The sequence below is a fragment of the Rhinatrema bivittatum genome, chromosome 4 (genome assembly GCF_901001135.1).
Source record: "Rhinatrema bivittatum chromosome 4, aRhiBiv1.1, whole genome shotgun sequence".
In the NCBI taxonomy this organism is placed as follows: Eukaryota; Metazoa; Chordata; class Amphibia; order Gymnophiona; family Rhinatrematidae; genus Rhinatrema; species Rhinatrema bivittatum.
The window spans coordinates 304,242,804-304,257,324 of record NC_042618.1 but is presented as its reverse complement, the minus strand read 5'-3'; the positions used below and the strand labels follow the sequence as shown (position 1 = coordinate 304,257,324).

The window sequence follows — 14,521 nt, the reverse complement described above, 5'->3', positions numbered from 1 at the left end:
ACTTAATGGAATGCTTGGTGTAGCAAAACTGGATGCATTGGGACAACCAGCTAGCGATTGTTCTTTTGGAAACTGGTTGTCCCAGAGAATTTGGATTGAAGGACAGGAAAAGCTGAGAAGGTCTAGTCTGGGAGTCCATTCTCTGTTTGTAATAAGCTAGAGCCTGTTGTAATCCAGTGAATGTAATTGGTGATCCCTATCGTGCAGATGTGGCTTTGGTTTGAAAATTGGTAGGGTAATTGTTTGATTCAAGTGGAACGCTGATACTACCTTGGGTAAGAACATCTGATGAGGTAGAAGGGTGACTGTCATGAAAGAACTCTAGGTATGGAGGATAATGCACTAAGGCTTGCAATTCGCTGACTCTGCGTGCTGATGTAACGGCCACAAGGAATACTGTTTTACAGGTCAGGTATTTGATGGGGGAAGTATCCAGGTGTTCAAAAAGAGAGAACATTAATTGCTCTAGAATGACGTTCAAGTCCCAAGGGACTGGAGGCTTTAGCGATGGTGGTTGTAAGTGCAACAGTCCACACATGAGATTAAAGGGTGGTACAAAATTGGAACCCCATTGTCAGTGTGATGGAATGCAGCAATCACACTGATATGAACTCAGACTATGTAGCGAGACCAGACTGGTAGAGGTGGTGTAGGTAGTGAAGAATCTCCGACACCTCTGACAAGAAATGATTATGTTTCCTATGAGTGCACCACTGGGAATAACGGTGCCATTTCCCTTTATAATTACATCTAGTGGAAGGCTATCTGGAAGAAATAAGAACATCCTCTGTGTGACCTGGGAGTGCAAGGTGACTTAATACTTGCCGTTCAATCTCCACACCATCAGGTGGAGGGAGCGATGCATCAGGTGGAGAAGATAGCCTCCCTCCTGTGTCAGTAGGTCAGGATTGTTTCCCAGAGGTATGTGGGAAGCAATGGACAGACGAAGGAGATAGGCATACCATGGTTGTCTTGGCCACGCTGGGGCTATTAAAATCATGTCTGCTACATCTTGAATACATTTTTTAATTGTTTTCGAAATAAGAGGAATGGGAAGGTAAGCATACAGCAGGCCCTCTGTCCATGGGATGAGAAACGCATCCGGAGCGTAACAAAGTTTGCTGGGATAGATTGAGCAAAAGCGGAGAACTTGTCGATTGTCTTCTGTCACAAAAAGGTCGAGAGTGGGAAAGTCCCATTCGTGAAAGAGATCTGCAGCCACTGTCCGATTGAGCATCCATTTGTGGGGATGGAAGATTCTGATGAGGCGGTCCGCTGTGGTGTTGTCAGTCCCGGTAGGTAGGTAGACTGGAGAGACATGTTCATCGTCTCTGCCCAGTGAAATATGCGAAGGGTTTCGCGACAGAGAGTCCATGAACCAGACCCGCCTTCTTTGTTTATGTAGAACATGGCTACTTGGTTGTCCATATAAATCATGAGCCATTTCTCCACCAATTGAGTGGAGAAGGTTTGGGGTGCTTTCCAGATTGTTCGTAGTTCGAGTAGATTTATGTGCAGCTTCAATTCCTCTGGGGACCATAAACCCTGAGTTTTTAGTTAGGTTAGGTGTGCTCCCCAGCCTTTCCGGGAGGCATCCATGGTTAGTATCATCTGATAAGAAGGCGTCGGAATGGGACACCCGCAGAGAGATTGGAGTGGGAGAGCCACCATCAAATGTCTAATTTCATCATTGTGGTAATTTCTACCCGTGTTGATAAGGGTTGCTTGTATTGGCTCCACTGGTGCTTGAGGCCCCATTGTAGTTGTCGCATGTGTAGTTTTGTGTGCGGGACTACATGAATGGCTGCTGCCATGTGGCCTAGCAGTTGGAGCACATGTCATGCAGAGGAATGTGTTTGACTGCGCATATGTTATGCTAGTCCCAATAGGGTGTGAGACCTGTCTTCAGGCAGGTAAGCTCTGTTGCATACAGTGTGTATCACTGCTCCAATGAACTGCAGTAGTTGTGTGGGCTAGAGATGAGATTTCTCATAGTTGATGAATCCTAGATTTCGAAGGTATTCTAGTGCAGTAGCCGTATGGGCTTTGAGTGTAACCGGGTTTGAGGCTACTAGAAGCCAATCGTCCAAGTAAGGAAAGATTTGGATTGACTGTTGTCTGAGATGAGCCACCACCACTGCTAGACATTTAGTGAACACTCTGGGTGCTGAGGAAAGGCCAAACAGTAGCACTTTGTATTGGTAATGAGTGTTCTGAACGCGAAAACACAGGAAACGCCAGGACGACGGGTGCATGGGTATGTGAGAGTACGCATCCTTCAGATCAATGGAACACATCCAATTGTTCCGTTGTAGAAGAAGAAGAAATATGTTCTTGAGAGAGGTCATCTTGAATTTTTCTCTTTGGATATGTTTGTTGAGGTTCCGAAGATCGAGGATGGGAAGAAGGCCACCTGATTTTTTGGGAATGAGGAAGTATTAGGAATAGAATCCTTGATCCATCTGATGAATTAGAAGTAGTTGGATGGATCCGCTTAAGAGGAGTTCCGAGACTTCTGTTTTTAAAGCTGGTATCTGATGCTCGAATCCTTGAAGAATTGGTAACCTTCCTTTATAATTTGCAGTACCCAGCGATCCGAAGTGATGGATACCCAATTGTTGTGGAAGTATTGTAGGCATCTCCCTATTTTTAGCAGTGATGATGGTTTGGCAGGCTTCAAAAAGCCAGAGGCTGTTTCTGTGGGGGCACTGAGCCCTGTCTAGAAGGTCGTTGCTGTCATGGACCTTGACAAGGTTGCGAAGGTTGAGAAGACGACGACCTTGGCTGCATGAATGGCTGTGTCCTGAACGAGGAGTAAGGCCGGTATTGACCTCGTGAATGGTCTATGCCGATAAGATTGGTTGTACTTTTTTGACGTAGAGTTGTAATCCGTATGTAAGGTCAGAGACATTACTGCTAAGTTCTGTTCCTTTAATTTTGAAACAGTCTCTGCAAATTGATCTCCAAAAAGGTGTTGTGCTTTGCAAGGAATATCGGCCAACATTTTGTGGACATCGTCCCTTATCGCTCTAGCACGCAGCCAAGCTAGGTGACTAGCAGCGATTGCTGCTGAGGAGGTTCTTGCAGAGGTGTCAAAGTTTTCATAAATTGAGCGTAGTAAATGACGCACGCCTTCTACTATATCTGTAAAGGGTTGTGGCAATGAATTGTCCTCTGCGAGGCAGAGTGGTCGTAATTTCTGCAAGGACTCAAAGAGGTATTGAGTAATATAAAACTGATGAGTACTTATCTTGGAGGATAACATTGCTGCATGATATGATTTCCATCCAAATTAGTCCAGATATTTATTGTCCTTACCAGGTGGCGTGTAGTTTAGGACATTTTGCCTTAGCCATTGCTGATTCTACAACAATTGAGTTGTGAGGAAACTGAGCTGTAAACCGATGAGTTCCTCATATGGAATTTTAAGTCCGTTTTCCTAGACGTGGCAGGGGTGGAAAAAGGCGATTCCCACATTTTTTGAAAAATGCTTTCTAAAACTGCATGTGTGGTAAAGCAGTAGGTTCGTGAGGCATATCTAACATTTTCAATATACCAAGAGTTTCCGTACGGGGGTCAGACACTTTCCCTGTCTCTACATTGAGGAGTGCCCCCACTTTCTCAAATTTAGAGTATGTGAGGTCCTCTGGTGGAGGGTAGGGTTCTGGGAGGGTGTCCAGTGAGTCAGACAGCATGCCCGTAGAAGAATTGGGAGACTAGGCCGATGCAATTGGTGATTCCGGGCTATAAGAGTTCTGGACCTGGAGCCGTAGGAATATCTTCTCCTGGTGGAGTGGCAGGAGATTTCCCTTGAGGGGAAGATGGTGGCGGAGAATCATGAGGTGGAATATTTGTTCCTTCTATGGATTCTAGATCTGCGAAGAAGGTAGATAGAGCTTGAGATATTCTAGACATGGCTTTTGATGCCAAGGTGCCCTGATGAGTCGGCGTTTGGTGTCCTGTGGAAGGTGGGCGGGTAGGCAATGCTGCTAATAGATGTCATGAGCATGTGCACCTAATGGTTGTTTGGACGGTGGAATAATATTTGAAGGCCTGTGTTTATTAAACAATAGTTCCTGTAAGACAGGAGAATGGCTTCTCCGCTTGGACACAGAGGACATATCTGTATAAATGGACCTGGCACTGTGAGAACTCGCCTTAGAAGGAGGAGAAGGAGGGTCAGAGAAAAATTCAACATCCTTGTCTATGTATGTTGCTCAGGAATAAGAGGAGTGACTAGAGTGCACAGATGATGTTGTTGGCCGTTCTTTGTGCCCACAGTGTTTGTGTACTTTTGATGAATGAAATGAGTAAGTACGGCACAAGTCTGGAGAGGAATGCGCCGGAAGATGCTTGGAGTGATGAGTCTTCTTTTTGTGTTTTAATGGTGGTACATGAGGGGAACATGGAATATGCCACAATGGCAGCCCAGTGTCATCATGCTTCGGTGGCATCAAAGATGGCTCAGCATGCGATGGCACAGAGGACGGCACATTTTGCTTTGATGGTTTTGTAGATGGCACATCATGGGTCATGTGTGTTGACGGTGATGCCGCCGTGAGGTGCTAAGAGCCGGGGACAGGTCCCTGTGACCCGGATGAAGCAGAAGACTTCTTTTTAGCACTAGGGGGAATAGTTTTCGACCCCTGTTGTGTTTCCTTGGGCACTGCAGGTGAGGTAGACCTAGGCTCCAAATGTGGCTTCTCCTGTAGCCCCAGGGAGGAGGCCCGTTTCTGATGCGTCTATTTCTTCAGCCGGCAGGGCAAAGACTGCATCGACGGCACCGGGGCATACGAGCCCGATGTCCTAAGCCTGTCCATTCATTCCACTCGTTGCCGCGCACTCGGGGGGGGGGGGGGATGGGGGGGGGGACACATCTGTCCACAAACACGTCGAGATCCCTGGTCGTGATCAGGCCCGAGGCAAATACAGCAGTAATTATGTCCATCCGTGATGGACATAATTGTACTGCATTGGCAATATTTGAAACACGATGGTTTCGGAGCCATTTGAGATGGAAAAAATTGTGAAAAAACCGTAGTTTGAAAAAATTTCACTGAGAGAAAAAAGCCCGCCTGCAGAAAAAAAGACTGAGGAGGAGATAGCTAATTCGCGCGGGAACACACCGCACAGCGTTTAAGCTCTGTGACTGAGTGAAGCTCTGCCTACGAGGGTCACGACATGCTCCCATACAGCATGGCTAAATCAGCCTGCTATCGACGGAAAACAAACTACAAAAATTACTATCGATTCAAAGCACTACTTAGCCGGATAAGTAGCAACTTATTTGGCTAACTGGTGGTGGATGAATATCTGGCTGCGATCAGCAGTCACTACTTAGTGGGATAAGCAGGCCCAGTGCGACTGGGTGTGCATACAGTGCATTTGCATGAGAACGCACACCTGAGGGAGCGGCGGCAGCAAGAGAGGCCGCCAGCAGCCAAAAATGAAAAAACTCAGAGAGGCAGGCTGCCGAAGGAGCTCAACCCACTGGTGGCCAAAAATGAAGAAAGGCCGCAGCAATTTCCCCTTTACGCTGCGCGCTTGCGCTCACAGCTTTGCAGCTCTTGCCCCCTCCTTTGCAGAAAGGCCAGTAGAGCCAAAGGAACAGATGCCCACAGGGCCGTGGTGGAGCTCATTCCACCATGGCCCAAAGTGAAGAGGAAGAGAACAGAGGGGGCCACAGTGGAGCCTATGCCACCATGGTGTGGAGAAAAAAACCCACATGTGTGTGTGCCCGTGTGTGTAGAGCTTGTGTGCATGTGAATGAATGTGTGTCAGAGCTTGTGTGTACAAGTAGGTGCTCATGTGTGTGTGTCTATGTGAGAGCTTTGCAAGTGTCAGAGCTTGTGTGCATGTGTATGTTTGTGTGTCTGTATGAGAGCTTGAGTGTATGCCTATGTCAGAACTTGTGTTTATATTATGTGTGTGTGAAAGCCTGTGTGCAATTGCCTGTGAAAGCCTATGTATCACATATAGGTCCTCACAGGCATGCTCACACACACACACACACACACACAGGTGTCTGTGAGGAAAAGACTAAGTTTGTATGAGTGAGAGACAGAGAGTGAGATAAGTTTGTGTGGCCCTACCTCCCCCCATCCACAGCAATCTCAAGGTGACTGGAAATCAAACAATCCTATGGTATGGAGAGCAGGAGATTTTTTTTAATCCTTATTAGTTTTAATAATTGTGTGTAATTTGATGCTTCTACGGTTTTGAAATATTTTGTTTTTTTTGGGAAATATTAGAACATTTTAATTATTGAATTTTTTTTATTCATCAGATGTTTGAATTATTTTATTGGTGTTTGGGAATTTTGGGATATTCTATTTGTTAACTAGTTTGAAATATTTATTCTTTTTATGACTATGATTTTACTATTATGATTGTTTTATATTTCTTGATTTTATTTTTTTTAATGTTTTATGAAGAACAGTAATGTTTCTGTTTTTCCATTGTTGCTCTGCTTATAGAGGCTGTTGTGGGTTCCAGTTTAGTTCTCTGCATCTTTCTATTTATACTTTCTGATCTCTTTATTACATATTTGGTCAAGGGCTGTGTTCTCCATGTGCTACCATATAATTTATCTGTAGTGATCTTAGCAGCTGATTTGTTCGGTTTTCTTAATAGATAGTGCATTGGTGTCCTAGGGCCTGATGTAATATGTGCAGTTTTACCTTTTCATAGATAAGGTTGTTACTGTTTGACTGCTGGCAGTTAAGGTTGTTTTTGTATGGGAGGTTTACTATATTGTAATGGTAATTCCATTTATTCATGGCTTTCTGAGGGTCAAGCCCACACCCAGCACACATTACAAAAAGTGTAATTCTATAGGAGTTCCAAGTGTCTTTTTTTGCAGGATTTTCTGGTTGGCACCACAGCAGTGCATGTAAATATAATATTCACACTAAGTGATATTTTGCCTCAGAAGAGTGTTCTTTTGAATGTTATTTTTTTTCATGTAAAATCTGTTATAAATGCATAATTGAATTGTGCATGCGCCTGTAGAGGGTGGGTAGGTGTGCATGAGCGCACAAGGCTGTAAGGTTTACTTAGGGTACTTCATACCCTTCCCTTGACCATGGATTCCATTTAGGGGGGTGTCAGTTTTTAAAAATATAGATTACTGGAGGGAGCTGGGCTTTTTTTTGATGGGTGCAGAACAGAGTGAATGATGTGGGAGTCAGGTGGGGGGGGGGGGGGGGGTGGGACAGTGCAGTAATTGTTCGCACAGGGCAGCAAAAAAAGCTAGCACCAGCTCTGGGGATACGTACTTAGCCAGATAAGTGGTGGGCAGAATATAGCCAGATATTTATTTATTTAACAATTTTTCTATACCGACATTAAAATACACATCATGTCTGTTTACATGATAACAAAAAGGTGGAAATTACAAATAACAGGGGGGGGGGGAGATGGGATACTAAGAGTAACTGGGGGTTGGGAGGAGACCCCAACAAGTAGGAGGAGAGAAACGAGAGGAACAGAAACATATAAGTAACAAGGTTAACTATGGTTCAAGAGAAAAATATATTATTATTGTTAAAGGAGTATGAATATACAAGGGGTGACTATACAAGGGGTAAATATACAAGGCACGTATACCGGGTAGTGAGGAAGCAGGGGAGTCAAGGGAGGTTAATCTGGGAAGGCTTGATGAAAGAGCCACGTTTTTAGTAGTTTTCTAAATTTGAGAGGGCAGGGTTCCATACGAAGACTGGGTGGTAGGTCATTCCAGCACGTGGGGCCGGCAATAGAGAAAGCACGATTTCTTGTAACTGAGAGGTGGGCTTTTTTGAGGGGGGGATGAGCAGGGTACATTTGTGGATTGTTCTGGTAGGGTGGGAGGATTGTGAGGGTTGGAGGGGTTCATTGAGCCAGGAGGAGTTGTGTTTGTAGATAGCTTTGTGTAAGATGGTGAAGGTTTTGAACAGGATGCGGAAGGAGATGGGGAGCCAGTGTAGGCTTTTAAGGACAGGGGTAATGTGCTCAGATTTACGTGTGTTACTAATGATCCTTGCTGTAGCATTTTGCAGAATCTGGAGGGGTCTGATGGTGGAATAAGGAAGGCCAAGATAGAGGGAATTGCAGTAATCTAGCTTAGATGTGAGTGTGGCATGAATGACAGTTTTGAAGTCGTGGGTGTGGAGGAGTGGTTTGAGCTTTTTCAGGACCGAGAGCTTGTAGAAACCTCCCTTAATAACAGAGGTGATGTGGTTTTTGAGGTTCAGATGAGGATCGATGAGGACCCCTAAATTTCAAACTGAAGGTTGCGAGAGGAGGGAAGCGGTCAGAGGGTCAGTGGGAGTGGCCAGTTTAAATGTGTGGTGGTTGTGAATGAGGAGTAGTTCGGTTTTGGTAAAGTTGAGGGCAAGTTGCATTGAGGTGAGTAAGGTGTTAATGGCAGAAAGGCAGTTTTCCCAGAAACATAGAGTAGCGGCAAGAGAGTCGCGGGTGGGAATAATGATCTGGACGTCATCAGCGTAAATATAGAATTTGAGTCCAACTTCTGTTAGAATGATGACAGAGGGGGGGAGGTAGGTAAATGTTTAAATAGTTGTAGAGGACAGGGAGGAGCCCTGGGTACACCATGGTGAGGGTGAAGCGTGAGGATTCAGAGGAGCCAAGTTTAACAGAGAAGCATCTGTAGATAGATAGGATTTAAACCATAGGAGTGCAGTACCAGAAATGCCAATGTCGGTAAGGCGGGCAATGAGGAGGTCGTGGCTTATAGTGTCGAAGGCGGCGGATATGTCGAGGAAGGCAATGAGGAAATTGTGTCCGTGGTCGAGGCCGGTGAGGAGGAAGTCTGTAAGGGATAGGAGGAGGGTTTTGGTACTCAAATTTTGCGAAAACCAACTGTGCTGTGTGGAGTATGTTGTAGTCCTCAAGGAATGTCGTGAGCTGTGTATTGACTACCTTCTCCATGATTTTTGAAATGAAAGGAAGATTGGAGATGGGACGGTAGTTCGTAGGGTCTTTGGGGTCTAGTGAGGGCTTCTTGAGCAGGGGGGCTTGACTATCACATGTTTAAGGGGGTCAGGAATGGAGCCTGTGGAGAGGGAGCAGTTGATTAGGTCAGCTATGGGAGACGCAATGGTATTGGGGATGGAAATGAGATTTTTAGTGGGTATAGTGTCAGAGGGCTGGGATGCGGGCTTAGATTTTTTAATTATAGCCTCAATTTCCTTAGGTGTGGTGAGTTCTAAGGAGTTGAGGGGAGAGGGATTATGGTGGGTTGTGAAGGGGGTGGGGGGTTTGGGGGGTTGTGGGGGGAAAGCGGAGGAGCATGTTGGCGATTTTATTGTGGAAGAAAAGAGCAAGTTCTTCGCATTTCGTGCTGGTGTCGTCTTCAGAAACATTGGGGGTGAGGGGGTTGGTGAGGGTTGCTACGTAGGAGAAAAGGGCTTTGGGGTTGAAGGTGTATTGGTGGATTTTGGAGGAGTAGAAGTCACGTTGGTGTTTTGAATGGCTATGCGATTATGTGTGTAGGAGGGATTATAGGAGATAGAGCGCTGTGGGGTGGGGTCTTTACGCCAAGCTCTTTCTTTCTTTCTAAGGTCGTGTTTCAGATTGTGTAGTTCAGTAGTGTACAGGGTTTATGATTGGAGTGGGGGGATGGCATTGTTGTCGAGTGATAAGGGGACAGATTTTGCCAGCTATGTCTTGGGTGGTCTTGACCCAGGATGTGAGTGCAGTGTCAGGTGAGGAGAGGTCGAGATTAGACAGGGAGTCGGAGAGGGCTGTGGAGAGCTCATCCGATGAGCATGCTTTGCGGTATGAGAAGGAGGTGTTGGTGAGAGGGGGGTTGCAGGAGAGGGATGTGTCAAAGGTGAGGCGGGTCTCAATGAGGGCATGGTTGGACCATGGTACAGGGGTGCAGGTAGGGGGGAGAAGGGACGTGAATATAGGAATTGGTGAAAATGAGATCAAGGGTGTGTCCCATTTTGTGTGGGGGGGTTGAGATGGTTTGAGTGAAGCCTAGGGCTTGGAGGGCCGTAAGGATGGTTTCACAGGAGGGGGAGTGGGGGGAGGAGTCTACATGGAGATTGAAGTCTCCCAGAAGTATGGCGGGCTTTTCACAGTTTATGTTCTTGGATACAAGTTCAATGAGTAGGGAGGGGTTTTGTTCTAGGAGGCCAGGGGGGGCGTAGTAGATGAGGCAAACTTGGAGGTTGGGGGATTTGAAAATACCAGCTTCCAGTTTGGTGGAGGGTTAATGTTCAGGGATCTAAGTTTGAGGGTTATTTTGGCAATAAGAAGGATACCATCCCCTTTCTTTTGGGTCTGGGGAGGGAGAGAAGATGTTGTGGGAGGAGGTGGGGAGCTGGTTCAAGATGACGGTGTCAGTGCACTTGAGCCAGGTCTCAGTGACTGCACAGATGTCAGGTTGATGGTCTTGAAGGAGGTCGTCAAGGATGTGGGTTTTTTTGGTAAGGGAGTGAGCATTGAAAAGCTTTTCAATGCTTTTCAATGCTGGGTAAGTCTGAATATAAGCACTTAACTAGGTAAGTTAGACCTGCTCAATAGCAGGTCTAAAGTTAACCAGTTAAGACTTATCCAGCTAAATAGCAACTTAATCAGGGACATTCAGCAGCATAGCTGCTGAATACCCCTTGTAAGTTAGCCAGATAGGTCTTAGATGGATAAGTAGGTTAGCCAGATATGTCTGAATATTGACCCCCTCAGCTTTTTTTTTTTTTTTTTTTTTTTAATTCCTCTAGAAATTCTGGAAGAAAGTATAACTTAAAAACTTGGAAAGTGCATACTATAAGTATTTCACAAAAGGGCGCTTCCCTTATGTAGAGGAAGTGAAAGTGGGCCCAAGAGATCAACAGAAGGGAGGAAGAAAGACAGACAGGGACATGGGCCTTTGAGAAAAAAGAAGCAAAGAAAGATTAAGCAAGTACAGCACAGTGAGGTGACAGCTACAGGGAAGGGGAAGTAGTGATAATTCAAGGGATAAAAAGCTGGGCAACAGCTCCCAAAAGAAATAACAGGGGGAACCAACCAGCTCACCACTCTGCATACCACCCACTCTTTGCCTCGCTCACCTCCTCTCCTGGCCTGGGGACATAACGACAGCTGCTCAGGCAGATTTCCAGCTGGGTCTGCTCTGCAGTTTTTTTCTGGCGGAAAGAGAAGAGAAGCTATGCATTCCCACTGACCCTCTGCCCTTTTTTGTTTTTTTAAAATTGGTATAGATGGGGAAGATAAGCAGCCATGGCATGGGTTCCTGTTACTTCTCCCTGGATATGCAGCATGTGTGGCTGCTTGAAAAAGGCTGTACAGCCATGAACATGCACCTTATAGTCAACAGTACCTGCACCATACATAAAGACAGATGGGCAAACCCTCCATAACAAGCATTCTCACTGTAGCAAAATGCATCTAAAAATGAAGGGTCTTTTGTTAAATTACCCCCAATCACAACCTGTTCAAATGCACAGGCAACTGTGGCACAAATACTTGCTTTCTGCTCCCATTGATACTTTCTGGCATGCCAGCAGCAGCTGAAGGTGCCTGTCTGCCTGCCGTATTTGAGCAGAGCACATTTTCGGCATGCCTTACCTGTTTTTCCAGAAGTCTAGCTCCACGCTTGGGTTAGGATTGTTCCCTTGTAAGAGCAACTCCGAAGATTCTCGCTTCAGCACCCCTCGTACCTGGTGGCTCCATTCTATGATGGCAGATTCTATCATATGCACGACTGCTTTATCAAAGACATCCTCACTGGGAATAAAGGAAAGCAAATAAGCTTAAAATGGCAAGAATCACAGCAGTCATACAGCAATTACATTGTTTGTTTTCTTACATCAAATCTATAGACTGGGTCCAAGAAAGTAATTCCAGATCACCAGAATGGGTGCTAGATTTAAGCAAACTAATTTCTTAGGGCCCCAAGTAGTCAAAAAGGGACCCTGGAATCACTTACAACTATTATATTCCCAGAAATCTCCTCCTTGCCACTTCCCCCCAGCAGGCTAGCACTGCCTCTGTGGATTACACACTTGCAGAAAGCCAGCAAATTATAGCACAATACACTATACTTTTGGAGCATGTGTGGCAGATGTATTCCTTTATTGGTCCCTAACAGATCCTGCCAAGACGACACTTCAAATGAAGCCTAGCAGGGAATTCTAGATTGAGCTCACCTAAACACTATAGGAGTAAAAAAAATAAAACATTAAGGAATTAGTTTGTAAACGGAAGTATATAGAACTATATACCCACAGCAACATAGCCAAATTACAACCAAACTGGATCCTACAGTGGTTTATAATTTAATTTATCAAATGTGCATGCAAATAATTCAAGGAATAGAACATCTGTTATTTATTTATTTTTAAATTCTTATATACCGATGTTCCTGCATAGAATACAAATCACACCTGTTTACATTGAAACAGAACAGTTGCTTGGGGGCAATACAAGGAACATTTACATTTAACATCTATAATTTAACACAAGGAACATTTAAAACAAGTAGATTAACTTCTGTATAGAATAAAGATAACTTCAGTGCAGATTAAAATTATGTTACAATCAAGTAATGAACCAAGAAAACTGGGCAAGGTTTGAAAGCGAGGGCCCAGATAAGATCTGGGAGGAGTAATTTGAGAGAGACGGCATGACCTAGTCTGGGAATCGGCTTCAGAGAGAGCTTAACTCTCCGGAAAAGGCTCGACTGAAAAGCCAAGTTTTGAGGGGTTTTTTGAATATCTGATGGCAGAGTTCTTGTCTGAGATCCAGTGGAAGAGTATTCTCCAGAGAGTGGGACCCGCTGTTGATAAGGCTCGCTTCCTTAATGCGGTTTTAGCAGGGGGGGGGCATAAAGTGTGCCTTTATGAGCTCCTCTGATCAGCCACACACATCAGACAGACCTTAGTTGGATGCTTAGCTTGAGGGAGGAGATGTTGTGAATGTCCTTGTAGATCATCATGAGGACTTTGAAGAGAATCCTAAATTTGATAGGTAACCAGTGGAGTTCCTGAAGAATGGGAGGGATGTACCCTCTTTTGTTTGAGTTGGTGAGGATCCTGGCAGCGGCATTCTGAACCATCTGCAGGGGTTTAATGGCAATTGCAGGGAGACCAAGGAGGAGGGAGTTGCAATAATCAATCTTCAATAGGATGATGGATTGAAGCACTAGCCGGAAGTCTCGGAAGTAAAGGAGAGGTTTCAGTTTTTTTTTTAAAGAACTTGCAATTTGAAAAAGCATTCTTTTGTGGTATTTTGTACAAATTTTTTTAGGTTTAGTTTGTTATCAAGCAGAACCCCTAAATCTCTAACAGTTGATGACTGATTGATAGCTGTTTTGGCAAATTGAGAGGAACTTGGGGTCCGATGGATGTGCGGAGGGTTTTAGCTTCTTAAGAAAGTTTTCAATTTCCAATGATGAAGTAGAATCAAAGGCTTCAAGGGTAGAGGTTCGTTGTGGAAAGGTTGTGAGGGGGAGGTCGGACCTCTGATTATCAACCTTGGTGCCTGGTGTCTGACAAAGAGGGTAGAGGGAACATTTATTATTGCCACTAATATGAAAAACCAAATATGGGAGAGAATGACTTCACTTGTTTTCCTCCTCCCCGCCAGAAACCTGTTGCCATAGTCCCCCACTCTCCAGGCACCATGAATTTCTTCCACCCCTAGCAGACTCATATTCTCTGAGCCACCACCCCACTCCTTTGCCCCATAGCACATGACACTCCTCAGGGGCAGGAGAGATATTGAAACACTCCTACCCCTCCAGCACCAACAGCCAATATGGCACTGACTCACTCTCCTCAATGCACAGATTGCATGTAGTGCGGTTCACATATGCACAGATGGGCTTTGGTGAAACACACAAACACTAAAACATGGAAAACCAACTGCTTTAGGTGTATGTGGTGATTATTATCCTGTACAGCTGAATAAACTGAGGCATGGGCAACTTTATCTATGCTAGGGAGATAAAGTGAGTCAGCAGCAGAAGTGGAATTAAAAGTAAAGCAGAAAAAAATTCTGCGACTTGCCCAAGACAACACATAGTCCATGGTGGAACCAGAATTAAATCAACAAGTTTAATTTTATGTATTGTCCTCTTGCACTAAGGACAAGTCTCTCAGGGCTATTGCCCAGGAGGGAAGGGTTAGGCTGGCCATCATAGTTGGTGATTCAATATTAGAAATGTAGATAGCACAGTGGCTGGTGGGCGTGAGGATCGCCTGGTAACTTGCCTGCCTGGTGCGAAGGTGGCAGACCTCACGCGTCACCTAGATAGAATTATAGACAGTGCTGGGGAGGAGCCGGCTGTCGTGGTACATATGGGCACCAACGACATAGGAAAATGTAGGAGAGGGGTTCTGGAAGTCAAATTTAGGATTTTAGGTAGAAAGTGTGGCAATCTCTGAAATGCTTCCTGTTCCACATGCAGGTCCCCAGAGGCAGGCAGAGCTCCCAAGTTTCAATGAGAGGATGAGACTGTGGTGCAGGGAAAAGGGATTCAGTTTTGCAAGGAACTGGGGAAACGTTTGGGGAA

General features: G+C 45.2%; 1 protein-coding gene across 1 annotated transcript in view; it reads right to left on the bottom strand.

Moving 5' to 3' along the window:
- The window catches only part of DNAH9 (dynein axonemal heavy chain 9), a 1,128,006-nt gene that overhangs the window by 1,043,274 nt on the left and 70,211 nt on the right, over nt 1-14,521 (bottom strand). Inside the window, exon 3 of the mRNA XM_029600235.1 lies at nt 11,575-11,733. Coding sequence (XP_029456095.1) covers nt 11,575-11,733 — 159 coding nt within the window. The remainder of the gene's footprint in view (nt 1-11,574; nt 11,734-14,521) is intronic.